This window comes from Panicum virgatum, chromosome 9N (assembly GCF_016808335.1).
Source record: "Panicum virgatum strain AP13 chromosome 9N, P.virgatum_v5, whole genome shotgun sequence".
In the NCBI taxonomy this organism is placed as follows: domain Eukaryota; kingdom Viridiplantae; phylum Streptophyta; class Magnoliopsida; order Poales; family Poaceae; genus Panicum; species Panicum virgatum.
In genome coordinates, this window is record NC_053153.1 from 74252135 (window position 1) to 74273422 (window position 21288).

General features: G+C 42.3%; 2 protein-coding genes across 2 annotated transcripts; both read right to left on the bottom strand.

The window, feature by feature from the left end:
* Window positions 1–8190: 8190 nt before the first annotated feature.
* Window positions 8191–14400, bottom strand: LOC120693558 (probable inactive purple acid phosphatase 1). Its single transcript, XM_039977015.1, has 13 exons — window positions 14204–14400; window positions 13691–13789; window positions 13512–13578; window positions 13292–13414; window positions 12670–12762; window positions 12270–12303; window positions 11387–11482; window positions 11075–11156; window positions 10829–10961; window positions 10017–10222; window positions 9796–9921; window positions 9036–9345; window positions 8191–8908 (listed from the first exon to the last, which is right to left on the bottom strand). The coding sequence occupies exons 1-13, from the start codon at window positions 14383–14385 to the stop codon at window positions 8600–8602; spliced, it is 1860 nt and encodes a 619-aa protein (XP_039832949.1). The 5' UTR covers window positions 14386–14400; the 3' UTR covers window positions 8191–8599.
* A 641-nt stretch (window positions 14401–15041) lies between these two features.
* On the bottom strand, window positions 15042–21122 carry LOC120693557 (protein RIK-like). Its single transcript, XM_039977013.1, has 12 exons — window positions 20914–21122; window positions 20522–20762; window positions 20273–20371; window positions 20131–20165; window positions 19978–20053; window positions 19119–19241; window positions 18888–18974; window positions 18569–18662; window positions 18374–18491; window positions 17495–17960; window positions 15481–15871; window positions 15042–15399 (listed from the first exon to the last, which is right to left on the bottom strand). The coding sequence occupies exons 1-12, from the start codon at window positions 20979–20981 to the stop codon at window positions 15269–15271; spliced, it is 1929 nt and encodes a 642-aa protein (XP_039832947.1). The 5' UTR covers window positions 20982–21122; the 3' UTR covers window positions 15042–15268.
* Between the last annotated feature and the right edge of the window lie 166 nt (window positions 21123–21288).

The following is a 21288-nucleotide window of genomic DNA, read 5'->3' on the forward strand; positions in this document are numbered from 1 at the left end:
ACGCAATGAGAACAAGATAGAAAAGATGACGATGACAACAATGAAGAGGAGTTTGGGCGATGTTTTCATCAAGCGTACATGATAAAATTCAGAGGCTTAGAGCAGAGGAAGAACCCCAATGACATTGGCAAATGAAGGCACAAGCGGTCGACCTTAGACAAATGAAGATGTTGCAAACAAACCACGACGGATTACAAGAGCGCAACATTCAACACATGGAGACGTGAGAAGCAAATCACGACGGACCACGAAGAGTGCATCAAGATGACATCTCGCACAAAGAGCCACGACTCCAATGAGTATGAAAAAGCTCCGAGGCTAAGGTATACACTGAATTCTCAAGCTTCTATTGGTTTTGTTGATAATCTTTAAAAATCTCATGCTCGAACCGATAGTCGGAATGAAAGTTTAAATTCTATGCCTTGTTCTTTTCATGATGATAGGCTAGAGTTTCTTGAGAAGGTTGATTTCATGCTTAAAGAACCTTTGCCTAATAATGAGCTCCGCGCTATGCAAGAAACACATGCTGCATTTAATTACACCATGTCTTGTTGATGAAAATTAATTGAGGATGTGATTATATTGCATATGTTTACAAATAATTGCAAATCTCGATCTTGCTTTGCGCTTGGTCAAGCTCATGACCCTAAAAGAGCACATGTCGGGAGAAGCCCCGAATTTCACTAACCATACAGGACATGAAATTCAAATGATGAGGAACGAAACTGTGCCCAAAATTTTGAACACCATCATCAACATCTTCAAGTTTCAAGAACGAAGGTCGCTAAGCCTCATCAATTTTGTGCACAAGTCCAGAGATTTGCAATGCAAGAAAGCTGAATATTCAGGATCTCCATCAAGTCCTCGGTTCAACGCATCCATGATCGATACAATTGAAAACCCACGGGAGGAGCTATGTCTCAAACATCGGAGATGCATGTGCCGAAATCAGCACGAGGCAGATTGCAGTAACGGGGAAAAAGGGGCATAACTCCCTCAATTGGAATGCGTTTTGGGTAAATGAAGACTTGTTGGAAAGAAGATTTCGTGCACCTTGCATTGGATCAATTGGTTGGTGCAACTTCCAATCTGGACAGAGAGGAAAATCCGTGAAAAGAAAGGTAGCGATGAAGGACAACAAAGAAGGAGGTGACCATGATGTGAGAGACGATTGGGCAAGTTTTCCATTAAGCGTGATTGATCATGTCCAACATGGGAAGTGGAATAAGAGCTGCATGGAACACCTTCACCTCTTGCATGAAGGACCATGGCTTCGCATCAATGAGAAGGTATGTAAGAAAGTCGAGCTCTATGACTCTAAATGAAGCGCTTTGCGGGAGGCAACCCGATCTTTTATTTTATATATATTAATATGACCGTCTACATTGCACTCTTTAATCGGAATATCAAGTAACATTGTACCATTGCTCTAATAAAAACCACAACTTCATGTTGTTCATTCTAAATGTTATTGAGGGAGCACTTTGTTATTTGCTCTTGGGAAACTTGTAGACCTTTTTGTATGCCTATTAGTGTTTATAGTCTTTTTCTTTGTGTCCCTTTTAGAGAGATTTATGAAGCATTGCACCACCCTTTGATTCTAAACTTGTGGCTAGTTAACTTAGGCTAACTTTTTGTTTTGTTTTAGACCACCTCATCATGTCATATCATTTTATTCACCCACCACGTGTTGCATTGCATACCATGTTGTTCGTTTCACCCTTGCATTGCATTGCATGTTGCATTTAAAAAAAACCTTTTCTAAAAACATTGACTAGCCTCGCTTTTGAGATCCTAAGACCCTTAGGAAAACCACTCATAGAGCAATCCTAAAACCATAGGGTAAGTTTTTCATTCAAAAAAAAATCTAACTCTTGTTTCTCTCTAGTTTTTTTTGAAACCACCTTAGAATTTTTATACCCAACACTCTCTCTTCAAAATTTTTGTTTTAAGACCAAAAATATAGGAAACCCATAAACCTACTTCTAAAACCTTGTTAGCTCGGTTGCTTGACCCTTTTTCGATAAATAACCTTTTCATTGACAAAAGCCTCACTTCTTATGAAGTGCCGCGAAGGTTTTTTGTCACTCTTAGCAGTTGTTTTTGAATAAACTAGCTGCGGAACAACATCGAAAGGTCTTTTCAACCTTGCTAACACTTGTTTTTGCTAACTTTGTATTTGCACTTTGCGTCCATTCCATTGTTCATGCACTCATTTTGCTAGCTTGGTCTCAACTTTATTGATGAAAGCTTTCATATCCATGTTAATGCTTCACGTGAGCATTTTCCTTTTTGCAATCTTGTATAAACATGGTGTTTAGACATGATTGAAGACCATCATCATTTAGTTACCAAGCTATGAGGCTGCATTTGGTTGGTTTATAAGCTTTGCAATGCGCTTTATTTTTTTTCTTGTGCTATGAAGGCCTTTTGATCTTGGGATAGACATGGTGTTTTGACCTTTGTTAAATAAGTCTTTGTGGCTATGGAGAAGTTCGGCAATCTAGTTGTAAACATAGTGTTTAGAACTAGGTGTAAACATTGTCTTTGTTTATATACCTTTCTCTCATTTGCATTTACACTAGCACACACGTACACTCACTAGTTTCGCTAAGCTAACTTTGCCACAAATTGAGATCTTAGGAATGGTAGGTTTGTTGGCATTTGTTTCTACTCCCGACCATCACCCCGGGGGTAGTGTGTTTAAAATGTTTTGCAGGTATGAAGAAGCGCTCCCATGAGTTCAAGACCAAAAGAATTTCAATCAAGATCGTCAACATCGTCGAAACCCGAGAAGGACGCAGCTGTTTTCATCAATTTGAGAACATGTTCAGAGCTGTACAAGAAGCAAAAAGTTGATATTCAGAAGCTCCATCAAATTCCCATTCCACCGCATTCAAGATCAATGAATTTGATGACCCGTACAAGGAGATATGGCAAGAACATTGGACGTTGCGCGTTCTGAAATTCGTCGGGACAGATTGCAGCGCTTGGATAAAATGAACATAACTCTCTTGTTCGGAATCAATTTTGGGCAAATAAGGACTCGTTGGAAAGAAAAAATTCGTGCACTTCGCAATGGAGCAATGTTTTAGTACAGGTTCTGTTCTGGAAATTGAAAGAAAAATTCGTGAAGATGCGGCAGCAATGAGACAACAAGGAATTGAAGGTGGCGACGACGACGTGAAGCAATGATTGGGACCATGACTTAGTACAAGAAGAAGTTGAAGGAAATTGAGGCAACAAAGGTGAAGACACATTGAAGATGATATTCATACACATGAGGCAAGGACTTCAAGAATTTCAAGATGGTCCATCTTCTCCTTCCACGTCTAGCATCATGCTAAGCATGGGGGAGGATTTCGTGGACAAGGAAGAAAGATCTCATCGAGTAAGATAATCACGGTTGCCACAAGATGCTTATGATTCTTCTTCCATGCTTAGCATAATGCTTAAGTATGGGGGAGGCCGCGCTATACTTCATTACGAGCATCGAGAAGGACGGTAATTCTTCCTCAACTCTCTCTTTTTCTAAATTCTTGTACATATATGCCTTCAACCATAGATGCAACCTTTGTATATATCTCTCCACCTATCACATGGCTTCTAGGAGGACAACCTAGTTTCGTTTTTGTTTTCAATAAGTGTAGGATCGCCATCACTTTGAGCTCACCACAATGATACATTTTGGCAATGCCTTATGCTTATGGAAAAATGATGAAAGTTGCAGCTTTGTTTTACCTACGCTATGTTGTATATGACTTGACCATTTGCTCTCAATTAAATGAAATTAAAATGATTAAATATCGGCTTTTTTATTTGTGGAGGTTAAATGACTAAATTCTAAACCCACATATTATATGTTGCTCTTTGATTTAAGTCTACCGATGACCTTACACCTTGTGTTGTTTAATTTGAAAACTTAATTCCTATGCTATCTACATTTGTGAATCTCTTGCAAAGTTCTACCTACCAAAGCCTATAGAAGCATATTCTTTCATGATGAAACCTTTAGATTGCAAACTTATATATTGATGAGTTGGATTAAGATTGATTTCTTTGGTATGAGACTAAGAAGCTGGTCATTCTGTTTTTTTATGTAACCTCCTTTTTGCTAGCCTATTTATCCATGCATTGTGAGTTTCTACTTCGGGAATTTTACAAACCTCGCTGGATATCCACCCTAAACTAAAAATATCTTTTTGTGATTACCTCCTTGACCACAACCCAATTTGAGTATGGATTATCATTTCGACGGAATCAAAAGAATCAAGGGCACCATATAAAGAAAAGTTTTGGGAGACAAGGCTCCCCGGAGATACTTTGATGCCTAATAGAATCGCGACTTGGCTTTGGGTTTGCTTTGCTCTGGCATGGTTTACCTAGAGTACATCAACTATCGTGTTCTTGTTGTTCGTTACCGATTATCCTCGTGTAGTGACAGTATGCGGGAGGGAAAGGTTTTGATCCTGGAACACACCTTCAAGCGGTTTTACGAAGAAGGTGAATTTGAGATACTTACCCTAGCTAGTTGGTTCTCCCACTATTCATACTCGAGGACGAGCATTCGTTCAAACATGGGGGGATGGCTGGGTAAGTATTCTATGTTATCAAAAGTTCTAAGGAGCAAAAAGAAAGAAAAAATGAAAAATGAAAAAAAGGGGAGAAAAGAAAAAAAGAGAGAAGAATAAAATGCTCCTTAGTTCTTTTTGGTTTCATTAATTTTCCAAGTTACTTTGAAGAATTATTCCATACTCAAATCTTCCAACCATGTGCAATCCGATAACGAGAACTTCATTTGTGTCTCGGGATCATCCATTTGCCACTTGCACATGTCCACCTATCTAAATGTGTGTGTTTCATCTTTCCCCCTCTCCAACATTATTTTCCAATGGCCTTTTTGACTAGTCTCAGTAAATCCAATAGATCTCTCTCTTAGTTTGATAATATTTCAGATATAATGTTTTGCTATGATTGTTTTTACCTACCAAGCTCCACATAAGCCTTCCACTTTTATATATGAGTAGAATAGGTTGAAAACAATCTAATGTAGGCTTGAGCGACTTGATGAGATGAGTATTTCCATGATCTTTTGCAAGAGAACCTCACTTATGTTTGATATGCATTCTTTTGAAAACTCTTCACGATGAAACAAGGTAAAGGTTTGAAGTTCGCTTAAGTTTGAGAGCATTGCATTTATTTATTATTGTGGCTTGTTCTTTAATTGCTAGTCTATCTTCCACAATGAAAAAGTAGCCGGTTACAACATGAACTTAAATGCTAAATACTTGAGAGAGCAATATGTCTTGTTATGTATGACTAAGTGCAGAGAACACATTGAGGGGCAACGCTGATTTCTTTATAAGCAAAGCTCCTGGACTTACTCGAGGACGAGCAAGGTTTAAGCATGGGGGAATGTTGGCGCTCCTTAAGTACCCATTTTATCCCTTGTTTATCCTTGATAATGGCATGAATTCAATATCAAAATCACTAACCGTCCTAACCCCGGCCTAATTATTGGTCATTTTCACATATGCACATATATTTTGGAGGAACTTCGTTTTTGCAGGTTTTTGGCCTATTTTGGAGCATGAAATGACGAGGCCCGTGATCGAGCACTAACACGGAGAAAGACGAAGGCCAAAGCCCAAAGGAAGGATCAAAGCCCATGTTGATTCGAAGCACATTCATGCACATCCATCCTCCAAGAGAGCCCAAAGGACCGAGCCCACGAAGATGAGATCAAGATACTTCGGGATTAAGCAAAGCAAATGAAGATTTAAGGAAGGATTCCCTATCCTATCCTTTCCTCGAAGATATATCCAAGATAACAACGTCCAAAGGGGTGCAATCGTGAAGGACAGAAACTCTAGAAGATGCGAGGAGTCTACACGCCAAAGATGAGACCTAGGCGAGCCCGAAAAAGGGTAGGCCGGCTGGCCTAGGCCCATGGGGCCGGCCGGCCCAGCCCTTTTCTGAGACGGTTTTCCTTCCCCTTCGACCGGTGGCTTCCTCGGCTTATAAATAGCTCGCACCTTATTCAACTCGAAGCATCCATCCAACCAGAACTCGACGAAAACCTAGGGCCAAGACCGGAGGGAGACGACGGCCGCCGCAAGTCTTCGAAGTTGTTTAGGAGATGGCTTAGGCCATCCCTAGCCGCCATGGCCTCGCTGCATGGTTGTGTCATGGTGGAGTTCATGAGCTAGTTGGAGTCGTCAATGGTGTATACGCGGTGGTGGCGATCCAAATGAATCTATTATGTGAGTAATGTCTTCATGTCATCCGATCTATTTAGCGATCATGTCTCTCCTCTTTCGATTTCGTTCTTGCTTTGGGTGCGCTTATTCCTAGATCTATTCTCGAGATAGATTGCATGGGGTGTTCTTGTAGCTATGGTGGCTAGGAGTTCATACCGGATCTACCCAAAGGGGGTTCGACTTGCTTCAGGGTATCCCGTTGAAAAGGGTGGCGTCGTGACAGGCCGTTGCCACTAAGTAGGTTGGGTATCGAGGGATCGGATTGGAGGTTTTGATTTAAAGAGGCTTTGGATGAGATGCATGTTGATCTTACTCGTTTAGCTAGAACTATAACTAGAATGCGTGTGATAGGTTTAGTCATACCTTCGGTCATGCTTTATCCTTACCGATGTTCATGGATGAGATCAACCTTCGTACATCACTCATATTTATCAAAGGTTCACCTTTTATATGCAATTAATGCTTCATGTTAGGATAGATCCGTTAGATTAGATGGAAAACCCTAGTAAGTTCATTGTCGATCCACGGATTGATAAACCTTGGGGGAATACTCTAAGGGAAAAGCTACCACGAACCGTGCGCTTGCGGTATACAAATCGGGGGCGTTAGTGAACGTCAACAGGGGGCGACCAGCGTCCCTATCGCTCGCGGGGAGGGCGACCGCCCCCCCCCCCCTCTGTCGCCGGGGGGGGGGGCGACCGGTCCCCCCACAGCACAACGTTTCTGCACAGGGACCTATCTATAAAAAAAATACAGATAGGTCATGTCGTCTACTACACGGGCGACAGGGGGTCTGTCGCCTCCTACCCGGGCGACAGGCCCCCATATTTGAAATTTTACAAAAACAATATATATTTTTGAATTTTTTTATTTTTTAATATAGAAATGAAAAAAACGCAAAATGGCGAGCAAGCAATCTTATTTAGGCCTCTGTGAGCTAGCTTCGAGAAAGGGGGACAGAATATTTTTTGCAACGATCTAAAAAATAATATATTTTCAAAAGCCGAAATGACAGATTAGTCCTCAGGTCTTCAATGTCACAATTGACAGAGGTCCTATTTGTTTTCTCTTAGCTTATAATCTAAACGTGTCCGCGAGAAGCAAAGAATTTTTCGCTTCTCGATTCTCACTTCTCGTAGTTCAAATATCTGAAGCAGATTACCATAGAAGCGAAAATAAATGAGGCGTTTGGTGACATTATCTGAAAATGGCGAGTTTGCCTTTCCTTCTAGAAAAATCAAATCTGTAACAGCTCTATCTTGATTAGCTAATTAAACATGGCATCATGAAGCTTTAAACATAATTAACTCACCCCTTAAGGAAAGAGTTAAACCTTAGGTTAATACAATATTTTTGGCAGTGGCGGACAGTCCGCCACTATACGATGGACGGTCCGCATTTAGTTGTTCTTTACCCTTACACTTAGCTTTACACTTAGCTATGATTATTCCACATATGTACTATATGTCTAGCCCCTTTTATCATAGTTTTGCAATGTTAAATCATACCTTCTCATACCATTTGTATACCATGTCAATCATTCATGGCATATTATTTATTATGCATCATTGCACTCGTGTAGAGACCGTGATGCCGGAGCAAGAGGAGCTTGAACCGGAGATCGTTGGAGATGCTTTTATGCAAAAGTTAAATACTGTACCTATCCTTGCTACTAACCAAATGCATTCTCCTTGAGGTCGGGATATTATATACCCATATTGGATAAGCCCTGCGAGTACCCTTTGTACTCACGGTGCTGCCGTTAAGTTGATGCAGGTGATGCGCCGCCGGAGGCCGTGTTCGGTTACTTCTACCCCGCGGACGGAGGTGCGGGTGAGGAGTAGATGTTCGGTGGCTATGTGAATGGCACTATCGGCATATAGTGTTACCTTCTTATTTTGCGATATGTATGGAGTGCTAGTAGTAGAACTTTCCGCTGCAAAAACTCTGAAGACTTGTTGTATTAAACTTTGAACCGCTTTGTAATATAACCTCGTGTGTTGGACGTGCCTATGTAATGGTGTTACTGTTGTGCTCGTGGATTGTATTTAAATCCTGGGCAGTGCTCATGACACATTCCAAGGACTACCGGGGTTGGTTCGCTCTAATCAAGTTGATCAATGGACGATGACTCGATTAAGCGGGATCAACTTGGGCTGGTTCATCACAAAATCGATATGAATGAACTCTAAGACGCCAAGGTGGTGCTAGTGGTAATGGGCTATGATCCTAATGTTCCCTTCACAATCATATTTGGCCCTTTATTTTTTATTCAAAATCAAATAAGATTATAGTCCTATACTTTTAGGGTCCGGTCCTTAAATTATTTAGGAAAAAAATTAAGACCCTTTTACCACCCAGTGCAGGCAGTTGTCGACGCCGCAGGCCAGGACGTCGCGGTAGTCGCGGGAGACGGTGAAGCGGTCGTGCACGCTGCCGTCCCGGCTCTTCTTGTACTCGAACAGCAGCGTCGTGTGGTTGAACGCTGTCAGCTTCGCGAAGCCGAAGTCGCGGTCCCGCGCGTGGCTCCACCGCGCCCGGGCGGCCGTGTAGTCGGCGAGGCTCGCGCCGCCGCCCCCGACCACGACGTGCGTCGTCGGCGTGAAGGCGCCGGTGTAGCGGTCCGACCCCTTGGCCACGCACACGTTCTGCGTTTCACACACCGGAAGAGAGAGGATCTTCAGCAAAATGAGCATTTTTTTTTGAATGGTCGAAATGAGCATTATTGACCATAGCTGGTGGCACGGGACAGAAAAGGAGATGCGAGAAGCACACCTCATACACTGGGCAGGTTCGTTCGTAGCCGTGGACGTGGCCGTACATGGCAATGTCGACCTTGTACTTCTGCCAGAGTGATTGGAGGCTCTCCCGTCCCATGGGCTCCTCGGTTGTTCCTTCGTCCGCGTAGAAGGTGGCGGACGAGTAGCCCAGGACGCGGTGCGCGAGGAAGATGAGCCATGGCTGTTTCTGCCGATCAACAGACGACAGGCAGTGCTCGATGAACTTGTACTGCTCTGTGCCTGGCCTCCAGTCCAACTCGGTGTTGGCTATGCAGAAACGGAACATCCCGTATTCCATCGAGTACCTACAAGAATGAAGTGGTGTTTATGTGAGCTTCAGCTTCTTGGAGCCAAAAAAAGAAAAAAAAACGGCAAGTTTTTATAGGGAAAAAAATCAGATGGACGATGATGCAGCGGCCACATGCCATGAACTAATGGCTTCAATAATGCATTTGACAATTGCTCCTATTCTAATACAAGCTCGGCAGTTTACCTGCCAATCAGATTAACAAAAAACGCATTTGATAATTTCTGACAATGAAGAAGCTGCTTGTTGTCAGCTACCAGAATGTGAAACATGGTTACGGTCTTACTGAAGCCCATTTATTCTATATTCCGGACGTTTCATGTTCAGAAATTATCCAATAGCCTGTTTGTTATATGTTCCGAATGGACGCTCTTCTGTTTGTCTTTTAATGTATTTGACCCATTTTCATGTTTTGCTTTGACCAAATTTAGAGAAGAAAATGTCATACCAGAACTGCTCACGGTTTTCTGCTGGCACATAGAACATATTCTGAGCTGGTACTCCACATTCGCCACCAGAGTCCAAGTTCCCATAGAATGACCCTGATCCAGGCCAATCTCTTTCGTGGTTACCACTGCAACCACCAATTAATAGCATTAGAAACATAGAAAGAACTGTCTCATTTCGTTATCATTTGTTTCTGTTGTCAATTTGGAATACTGGACCAACCTCCCAACCATGTAAGGCACAGTAGAAGCAATGGGTTCAACCTGTGCAGTGAATTGATCCCACTGTGACAGATAGCCATTGGCATATGTGATGTCCCCAATATGGAAAATCATGTCAATATTCTTCAAGTCTTTTATTAGCTGGTTCGTTGTGTTAAGTGAACCAGGCTCAAAGTCATTGAACTCATTTGAACCATCAACCTCGGCCTGATCAAAGAGTTTAAGTGCCGATTTTAGTGTCAAGCACATGAAAAAGAAACCTCATCTACTTCTTTCAAGGAAATACTTCCTCCTGTACTAAGCAAACAAAATAAAACACGGTAGCAGGCAACTAACTCTCCTTGTTTGTTAGTTTGATTTGAGATGATAACAATTATAATTAAGCTAACATTTTTTTAATACTAACTGAATACATCAAAGAGATATTAGAGAAAAAGGACTGATATTTCCAACACCAACAAAATTAGCAATGAAGATACCACAACTCAATGGCTAAATTAGCAATGATGTATAGTTTTTTCTTTTCAGTTGGTGGGGGCACTCTTGTGATGTTGTCGCCCTTCTAGGGCTCTGTACTTTTTCTATTTATTTTGCTTTATCCTATAAATATATTTACCACAGTGGGGTTTTCCCCTGCTGTTTCTGTTAAAAAAAATTCCAGGGAACAAGAAAGCACATAAGGGCAGATGCTGAAGGTGAAGAGATGCTAAATTGGCCTTCTGCCAGTAGCTTCATAGCTGTGCCGTGGCATATACTGATATACAATAAAAAAGAAAGGAAAAGCATCTTGCAGATTTGACACGGAATTCTCACCTTTCCCATATCCCCAAAAATCACAACACGTTGCAAAGAGTCTTCCCCAGGATAAGGAGGTGCTTTGAAGCTATACTGATGTCCCCAAACAATAGAACCATTAAATAGCCAATGCCCAATTTGGTATGTATACCTGAAATTCAAACTCATATGTCAAATCTATCGCCCCTTGCATAATTAGCACAATGAAATCCTAACAATAGGAACAAAACGAAGATGAAGAAAGGTTATGGGAAATTTAATTACATGAAATTAGGCCATAATTCCCAGAGAAAACTTGTGTGTATGAAACCAGGATCACGCCAACCAACTGTCCTTGCTGGAGGACCTGACATAAAAACCATCAAGACAAATAGTGATGTCAATGCTTTTATTGGGTTTCATGGAAAGTGGAAACATCAGCCACACTTCTTTGGAGCACTGAAACACTAAATGCAAATGCACAACATAGGAACTGTTGAACATTCTAATCTTATCCAAAAAATATATCCCTATATTTCAGATAAATTTGAGGATATGACCTTTTATTTTGCAGGATATGGTATGAAAATTACTAACCACACATGGTGTTGCGACTAAAAGTAAGGGTGCCTGCAGGAGAAAGGATTTGGATTTGCCCTTGTATGCCCCATCTGACAAATGTTGTAGCCTCATCAAAATTGTTAATAGCTGCTGCCTGGTGCTCGCACCACAGAGCTCCACCGGTACAGCGGGGACGCGTGTCGCCACGCTGTGCGTCTCGCCTGCCGCGGCGCGGGAGCGAGCGCGCGCTCCATGCGGTGGCAGTGGCCGCGTAAGCGCCCGGCCTCGCTGACCGGTGGGCCAGCCATCGGGTGGAGCCCGCTTGGCGGGGGCAGCGCCTTGCCGCGGCGCGTGGGCCTCCTGTGCTCCCGCGCTCGCTGCCCGGTGGGCCTGCCATTCGGTGGAGCCTGGATGGCGGTGGCCGCAGCTCCCTGCGGCTAGGGTGGAGCGGGCGTCCACCGCGTTGGTGGATAGGGCCGGGGCGGACCGCAGCGCGGGCGGCGACGCGTCGGGAGCGAGCGGCATGCGGCCGGCCGACCCTCATCCGCCGTCTGATCGGTGGGGGCGCCTCGCTGTGGAGCCCGGCTGCCTGTGGCGGGGGAAGGGAGCCGCGCCCGGGTGCGAGGCTGCGGCGCCTTTCCAGCTGGGCGCGGCTGGATCCGCCTTGGATTCGCTCGCCTCACCGTGCCGGAACAGTGCCCCCCCCCCCCCCCCCGCCGGAACAGTGCGCAGGCGGCGCCTGTCCACCCTGTCCTCCGCTGCTCTCTCGACGTCCCGTCGGAGCCGTGCCCCGAGACCGCCCCGTCGCATCGGCGTGCTCCCGGAGCTCGATGCCCGGCCCGTTTCCCGCCGAGATAAGAGCCGCGCCCCTTCCCCCTCCTCTTCCCCCATTTCTTCTCCCTCCTGCTCTCCTCCTCGTTGGTAGAATAGCCACTTGTCCATGTCACTGTCATCTAGAGTCGCTAAGAAATAGTCAAAATCTTGATATTGGGTTTAATTTCATTCATGGAAGAAGTTGTGTACACTTTTCCTTGAAAACATCGTCAACTAAGGATAGATATAAAGGCAAAACTTAAAAGTATTCATGTACATGAGAATTATCTCAAATATAACAAGCTCTTGTTTATGGTACTTTAAGTTACTCGAGATTTGAGGATTGTGATTTGATCAAAAGAGAATTTCTCTTACAGCTATGGAAAAAATGCGCAAGAGAAATAAGATAAATCTGTCATCTATTTGCATTTAATATTTTAGCTTCTGTGGGTCATATATAATGTCCATTTGATGTCCAACAAAAAACATATGAAAATGATACTTACTTCATTCCAGGATTTTCCTTGTGCTAGGCGTGGGTAGGCAGGAGCCTTTGGGTAGATGAATGTAACACTCTTTGAGTGCGCAATGAGCTTCGGCTGTAGTAACATAAAAATGCACATAGTTATATGTCGTGGTACACAAAGGAAACTGAGAATGGTAAAAAGTTTGGCAGCATAACTAGTGATCTAAATGATAAAACACAATCTGAACTCTGAAGCAAGAAGGTTCTCTTTTGTTTTGAAGAGATGAGAAGGTGTCATTGCTAAAAATCTAAGTCAGAGACCATGTTTAGTGATGTGTGATATTTAAAACTACATAATTGGAATACGTGCATAGCTTGCAAAAGCTATGTACTTAGAAAAGCCAAAACGACATATAACTTGGAACGGAAGGAGTACTATTTATTTACAAAAGCACCTTGGCAAAGGTGGTGTCCAGCAATGAAAATGCATATCTCGTACTTAATTAATAACTGTGTTCGAGGTGGAGGTGGGCTACAATTGTCGGTCAGAAAAATAAAGTAGAAATTGATAGGATCTAGTTATGCTCATAATGAAAAGGTCTAAGTTTTGACACACTGAAGTTCAATAGATTAACTAACAAAAAAGAGCATTTTGTACATACATTCAAGAGGCCTCCAGAGAACAATGCAAATGAGAAATCCTCTCTCTGATTTATCAGCTGCAGCCTCAAGGATCCCTTTCCAGTGTGTTCGTAGTTACGACTTGTGTAGTTTGCAAATTGGAACTGCCAATACATGAGGTGTCCTTCAGCATATGTTTAGATAAGGGTTTTAAGTCACTTAAAACTTCACATAGAGAAGGCTCACGGGAAACAAACCGACCTTAATAGGAGCTGTGCATAAAAGAGGGGCCTCCACCCATTGTTTCTCTGATGGACAAATGGAATCACTGACAAATCCAAGGAAACGGAATACACAAGTTTCACACCAGCTTTCAGTTTAGCAAAAGGAAGCGCATTAGTCTACTAAAGCAAATGTCAGATGTGTGGATCATTTTATACTTGAAATTAGCAGGAGAGAAGACTCCAATCCAGTCATCCTTCGAAGGTTTTGGGTTGCTGTATGTGAGGGTCACCCATTCTCTGTCCTTCCCCTGCAAGAAATAAGGCAGCCATAATCTGATTGCAGCTGAGCAAACCATCAGAGAGGGCCAATATGAGACCTCTGCAAATCTTCGTTTAATTTGGACATTGGAATATTTAGCACGTATATTGCTAATGAATTGCAAAATTTCAGCCTAGGTTGCGACAGAAATCTCAACCTACTCCCTCCGTCCCAAAAAACAATTTATTCTACAGATTTTAGGATAAATTAACACGAAAGTAAAATGACCATGTTTGCCTCTATTTATTACTCATATTTTTTTTTGGGACGGATGGAGTACAGTACACGCCTATTTGGAAGAGCTTGGAGGTTGGAGCATCTCAAGCTTAGTAGCCATGAACTCGTCACGGCGGCGGCGGAATGATGCGCACTCAAACGACGATAGAGAAGTAATTGTTCCAGAAGGCTGGCCGAGAAGGGCCGGCGACGCGTCGACGAAGGCGCCCGGCTGGGGCTCGACGGTGGCACGGTGGATGGCGATTCTCGACAGCGGCTGCTCGCCGCCTCCTGCCGCGGCGGCGCCGGCGGCGATAAGGGCGACCAGCGCATACACCGCCACCGCGCCCGCCGTTCTGGGTAGCGATTGCATCATGTTCGCTTGCTCCAAGCAGAACTCCTCCCGCTTACTGGGATGCATACCAATGTGGAATAATAAAAGTCCTTGGAATCATAGATTATGCAATCGAGGCCATAGACTATGCAACAGTGGACAATCAAGGAGTGACGTGTAAGCTAAAACAGCAAAAAGTTCCGGACAAAGGATACCCAGCTTTTATTGGAATCATAAAAAAATCCTTGGAATTTCACCAGAAAACAATCAATTTTAGCTAGAGATTAGTAGAAAGAAAATCCTATTCAAAACTAGATTTGTTTTTTGGATGTCCATTTTGTGTTTCAGATGGGAATCCTCAGCTAAGCCATGGAATATCCACTGCAGTATTTAGATCCGATCAAGACCATCTGGTGATTAGCTGATCACAATATATTCCAAGAACCTGGTCTACTTCTGACTTCCTTCGTTAATAACATGAACCCCAGAACCTGCACATGTCGAGCAGAAGCTTAATCTTTTGGCCTCTCTACTACTTTTTTTTTAAAAAAAATACCATAGCAACTGTCCTGTCGTTGTCCGTAAAAAGGCCATAGGTGTTGGCTGATATATCGCGTGATATCAGATCCGAAATGACATTAGCTGGAACGGTTACTGTAAATTAATTTGGAATGGGTTCATCAAGCTACTATCACATCTATTCTAAAACAACAAATCATCATTTGCACGTTAGAAGTAGAACAGCCAAAGATGGCAAGGTTCATTTTGACAGAGTTTGGATTGAATACAAGATACAAAGAAATCTCTTGGCCTGTTAGCATTGCTACTGAACAAGAACAAGCTCCATCACCTCTTCCTACACTTCGGCAGGGAACATCTTATCTGCCATTCGATTTCACACTAAACTACAGTCTACTACACAGTTCTAAACCGCCCAAGATGGTTTCTGCTCTGAACAAGGAGTTGGATTGCCCTTAGGTATGCTGTCTGTGAGATCAATATCATCGTCGTCATCTTCATCTTCGTCTCCATAATCCATAAGCTTTAGCAAAGTGTCTAGAAATGAACACCAAAGATAGTGTGCAGATTAGCAAAGTTAAATCATATTATGTGAACTATTATAGTGTGCAATATTACCAGATACAGGTGCGCATTTTGGCTTTTCCTCCTTGGGCTCCATTGCCGGTAGTTGAGATGGCGAGACTGATATTGTATCCCTTGGAGGTGCCGTCGGCTCCTTTGAAGCGAAAGTCTTGCTCTCATTTGAAGGAAATTTGGGTGGCGGCGGAGGCATGCTCCTGGGTGGTGGAGGTGGCATGTTTTTGGATGGAGGAGGCAGCATGCTCTTTGGGGGTGGCGGTGGCATATTATTGGATAGAGAGAAATGCGATGGCATATCCGCTTGGTCTGGTGGAAGCATTCCATTTGGTCCAGGCTGAACTTTATTTGGAGGTGCAATTGATGAACCGCTAACGACACCTAAACTATCTAAACCTGTCTTAACAAATTTGGACCCCTGTTGTGAGTTCTGGAAAGATGGAAGAAAACAAAGAACACTCACCCATCAAATTCCTGTGCATTAGAGTATGCAATGTATAATGGCATGCATAAGAACAAAAATGTGCAACAACTTTGCATAAACAGCAGAACTATGAGCATATTTTTGAATTGAAGCACAATAATAGTTATTCTGACTCTTAGCAGGTTCATAACATAATGCTGTGAATTTGAGAGACAGAAATGGATATGCTGTAGATATATTTTTCATCTTGGGAAAGTTTGAATAATCTAGAATATAGCTAAAACATAGACAAGTTTATGATAACACAAGAAATGTAAAGCATCTTTGAGTATGCTTTACTAAGCAAGTTTCATATGAAAGGACTTTTCATATGAAAGGACTTTTTGCATGTTTATTGCTTGGAAATTCCACCAGGTTAGGAAATTTGCAAATGCAAAACTTTCTTCAAATAGAGGAAAGAAATAAAATATTGCAAAACCTACTAACAAGAATATATTAACCGACAAACCACCAACCAATTTTAAAACTTATGGCACGAAACCAATGTTAATCAACATTAGTGATATCTGTAAGTGAACAGATCAGATCAAATGGCAAGGTTAATTTCCTATTTTCTGTAAAAAACAAGATATTCAAAGAAGTCTGCATCGTCTGAATTAAACTCCTTCGCTAGTGCAAACGCCTTTTGCCACAAATCCTGTGAAAAAACCACGTATATCTATTACCACCTGTGAGCTTCAGACAAGGTCAGAGAAAATACCTGGAATGAAATGAAATGTCAGAAGCAGATCAAAGAATACAATAAGAAAAATAACATGCCAATCTGGCAATCAACTATTGTTTCTAATAGTATTGTGAAATTTGGATGTATATTCTCCGTTAAGAAAACTGCAAGAACTTGAGGAGAAAGCAAAGTTCACAGGTCCTTCCTTTTGTGTGGGTGTGTGTGTGTGTGTGGGTGTGTGGGTGGGTGGGGGTGGGGGTGGGGGTGGGGGGTGGTAGTTCAAAACAAGTCAGATAAATTATAAAGTGGTTACTTAATTTACAAAGCTCTAAACACGAACCAAATAGTAAGATAATTATATTCTTTCAAGTGCAAAACATATGATCATGAATTGCATGGGGAACATTTGCTGTGTTGCATCAGAGCTCCCAGATTATCAAAAGTGTTTCCCTTGGCATTATGAGGAAAAAAACATATTTTGCAGACAGTAATTTTGAAATCACAATTGTAAATATATGTCGCAATGGCATAGAAAGTTTTTCTTATAGTTGACAGAGCAACAAGCAAATATATCAGGGATTCCCAACTCAAAATTGCCTTGGAATTTCTGTGGATAAGCGTCAATGGCCTCATCAAAGATGGCACAATCCAAACTGAGAGATAACAGTCTACTACAAATCAGGATTGGCATCCACTGAACACCATAGGGAAGGAAGGTATGGTCATGGAATTTAGCCATTTAGGACAATGAATTGCATGGGAGGTAATACTGAGAAAGGAGGTAGATAGACGGGACAGGGACAGCAGAAAAGGTAAAAAGGAAGAGCTTAGAAAGTACTGTGGGAGCTCCTGTAGTTAAGAATTAAGTAAAAATATCTGTAAAATCAATATACAAGTAACTTTACCTGAGTTTCTGTCATTGGAGCCTTGGAAACTGGTAGTTCCTGGAATTTCCTTCTGGAACGTTTATCCATCTCCACATCCAAGCTTGAGGTCGTCTTTATCACCGTGCTTGTTAATGTAGATGATGAGGCATGTTTGAGTGTGAATGCCACCTGCTGCAATGGAGTTGCTTGGGGATAAATGTCTCCATAGCCACTGTAAAATGTCCCACCATTTACTGGTGGAATAGGATAGGTCATGTTATTGGGTGGTGGAACCCCAGAATATGTTGGAGACCCAGATTGTAGCGTCACTGCAGGAGCAACAGTGGGAGCTATAACTCCAGTAGATGCAAAGGAATGTGAAGCTCCTGCTAACACATTAGGCCCTAAAGTTGAATGGACATCCGATCTTGCTACTGAGGTATCGACACCAGCTAACAATTGCTGAGGAGGTGGAACAGCACCATATACTTTTGAAGAAGAAATTCTGTCACACAAAAAAGGTTTAGGGAAATGAGAATAGCAAGTTGTTTATTGTAGGATCCAATACCTAAAATAAGAATCTGTACATGCTTCGTTGTTGGGGAGGAAGAAAAGGCATAAGAGCATGAAACCATGGGATGGGTCTTTTTGCATTTTTTTTTGAAAGCTGTACAGCAGGGGAAGCCCCCACTGCATTAGAACTTAATATTCAGTAAACTTGATACAATCATTCTTTTTAAGAAAATAAGTACTCAAAGGACAAAGCTGATAAGATCAAGATACAAAAAGCAATGTATTTACTAAACTAAGAAGTTGTGCAGAAGAATGCAAAGGTTGTATTTTCAAATAAAATGGAAGACGTGAAAGGTGGATGCAAATGAACTCGTCATTTAATTCAACATTGGCAAATATCCATACCTGGAAGCACCGAACTCTGCTGCTATTGTATCCAGGAGGTTCTCTGCCAAAACTTTTGCAGCTTCTAGGCTCTTTAAATGCATACTTGTGAGGTACAGGTGTAGAGGTTGTTGTGAAGCTGCAATAGATGTTACAAAATAAAATGGAAACTCCTAAATCAGAATTTTGCAAAAGCTAGCAAAATAAATCACCAACCTTCACCGAGACAACAGCCAAGATTCTCCGAATCTTTTCCTCTTAGTACAACGATGACCCCTGTTTCTTTTATGATGTGATTTATGTACTGATCCTGCAATGCAAAAAAGCACAAGCACCAACAGCACAAAAGCAGTTTCTCCCAACCAAGTTGGGATGCCAGAGAAAGCTTTACGATTAGATCTTTCAAAAGAATGAAAGGTTCCTCGAAAAAATAATGAAAGAAAACAATACATGATTGACTAAACAAAACTGAGAGATGCTAATAACAAAATAATCAAATCAAACCAGCATCACATTTAGTTCTACAAAAACATACATTTGGCCCACGAATTCTAGCTGCAATGTTCAATGCTGGATCTGCATCAAAACCCAAAAATATCGAGGCACTAAAAGGATGAACAGCCTGTGAAAAAGGAATGGAGATGAAGTTAACTTTCTTGAGCAGAATTTCTTATGTAGTGGTTACAGCAAACACACCGCACCAATCACCATTTCCCTCCCAAAAAGATGCTACATTTCCTCATGATGTGGAGATATAGAGGATTACCTGTCCACTGCTAGAAGAGAAAGGGGCCGATGTAGACTCTGAGATTGTGCCTTGTTTCAATATTTCTTCAATCATTGAAGCCGCACGGTCAACTGCCTTGATGCGCTCAGCGGTATCTTTCAACTATTGAGTGTGCAAAACCAGTGTATTATTATTTTACTACTATCATAAGGAATGCTTCTACTGGATCTAATAAAGAATATGAAAATAGAAAAAAAAACTACAGGCTGCTATTGAAAACACTAGGAATATTGCACAATTAAATTGCATTACACCCAACAAGCAGAAAGATTGAATCCCACTTCCAGCATGACTAGGTTAGCAAAACTAGTGCATGTCCTACTAATCAGCATTGACACAATCACTGTTGTACAATAGTTACACGTGAAAATCCACTTTCCTTTTAAGCCTCCCTGTTAACTAGAAAACTTTAGTCATGGGTTGGACATAATCCTAAGGTTCTCAATTCACAGTTTCACACCCTTATAAGCAGTCAAAGGTTACAGAATCAATAGTCAAGCCAGACTGACAGTTCCATTACTTTAACACATTGATCAAGCTAGTAATCCGTATCTCATGTAGTGTTACAAACAAAAAAAGAATAAGACAATTGGCATCACCGTCATAGGGAAAAATGAAGAGGGAAAAACAGAACAAGATGGCAAACTCAATGACACCTTCCAGTAAAAGTTAATGCATGCAGATGGCCCATCGTAATGATTAATTTGTACAATTAGAACTGATTAAATAAATCTTGCAGTACAGAACCTTCAGATAAATAGCTAAATAAAGTACTAGAGTTATTATAGGTACAACAAAATGAGGGGAAATGGAATTCGGTAGAAAGAAGAATAGTTACCTGAGATCCAGCAGAGATGTGTAGATAGAGTGGCTTCTCACCATCAGGCTGTCCATTTGGAGGGTGATATTTTCCTCTGACCAGGTCAAAACAATCAATGTCTCGTGAATACACCATCACAACCAAGTGTGCTTATCAAATATATTTATATACCTGGTAATGATGACAGTGCTTGTGCATCTCTGAATCTGTTAAGTATCAAGAAAATCATAAGTACTTTCTTTCACTGTAACATATGTGAATTCGATGTTTTAGAAGAATCAAGTAAACTAGACTTGTCTGGTTAAAGATTTACCTCATCTTGTGTTTGCCGTTTTGTAAGCTTATACCGCACAGATGGATCAGCATCATTTATAACAATTTCCCGTGCTATGACCTCATCTGGTACTTTTGCCTAATAGGGAGAAAAAGGCATATAAGTAGTAACATATATGCACTCAGATAACCTAGATTATATTTTCCACGAAGCACCTCTCGGGGCTAAAAGAAAAGAAAAGGAGTGAGTATCGTACGAGAAAGAGAAACTATGTCATACGGCATGTACCTGGCTCAATTTCTGAAGTGCAGCAGAAGCATTCTGGAGCACCGACGGTGCAATATGCGGCGGCAGCGAATAAGGTACGGGCACTCCGCCCAGCAATGTAGCAGCTCCATACCCGGTGACGCCGGGCAGCGCAGCGCCAGGAAGAGCACCCATATTAATCAAGGGCATCCCCGACACGGCAGCAGCCGTCACCGCCGCGGAGACCAAGTCCTCCGCGGGCTGATCCCACTTCCGCTTCTTCCTAAAGAACAAGCGCACATGTTTCAGCGGCTCGGCATCCCCAAACCCTATCTCATCCGCAAGGGCGGCGCGCAGGCGCAGAGTAGTAGTTTTCGCAATCTACGGTGAAACCGTGACGGATCGGAGAGCGAGGGAAGAAGGGAGCTGGGTACCTTTCAGGCCTTTGCCTGCCCACGGCGGCGGGCTCGTCGGTGACCTTGTGGGCCCGGTCCTCCGTCATTGGCGCTCGCCGGCGGGTTGATTCGCGGGTGAATCGGGGGAAGGAGCGGGCACGAGGCGGCGGTGAGGCTTGGATGGGGCCGACGAGGGGCTGGGTACGCGCCTAGCCTAGTTGGAACGGAATCACGGATGGACTCATGGACATAGCATAGCCGTCTTGTTTAGTTGCTCCCGTCAAAAAAAAATTTATGAATTTTTTTACAATTGAGATTTGAGATATTGAACATAGACTAATCATAAAATTTAATTACAGAACTCGTTGTAAACTATAAAATAAATTTATTAAAACTAATTAATCCGTCGTGAGC

Bases quoted from the DNA above. Each gene is read 5' to 3' on its own strand.
- LOC120693558 (XM_039977015.1), bottom strand. From the start codon at position 14,385: ATGATGCAATCGCTACCCAGAACGGCGGGCGCGGTGGCGGTGTATGCG. The intron at 13,790-14,203 runs CCAGCCTTCTGG...GCTGCCTTATTT, and splicing joins GCGTCGCCGGCCCTTCTCGG to CTTGCAGGGGAAGGACAGAG. The intron at 13,415-13,511 runs GTCGGTTTGTTT...ATGTATTGGCAG, and splicing joins TATGCACAGCTCCTATTAAG to TTCCAATTTGCAAACTACAC.
- LOC120693557 (XM_039977013.1), bottom strand. From the start codon at position 20,981: ATGACGGAGGACCGGGCCCACAAGGTCACCGACGAGCCCGCCGCCGTG. The intron at 20,372-20,521 runs GTACATGCCGTA...TCTCCCTATTAG, and splicing joins CACTTCAGAAATTGAGCCAG to GCAAAAGTACCAGATGAGGT. The intron at 20,166-20,272 runs GTAAATCTTTAA...GATACTTAACAG, and splicing joins AACGGCAAACACAAGATGAG to ATTCAGAGATGCACAAGCAC.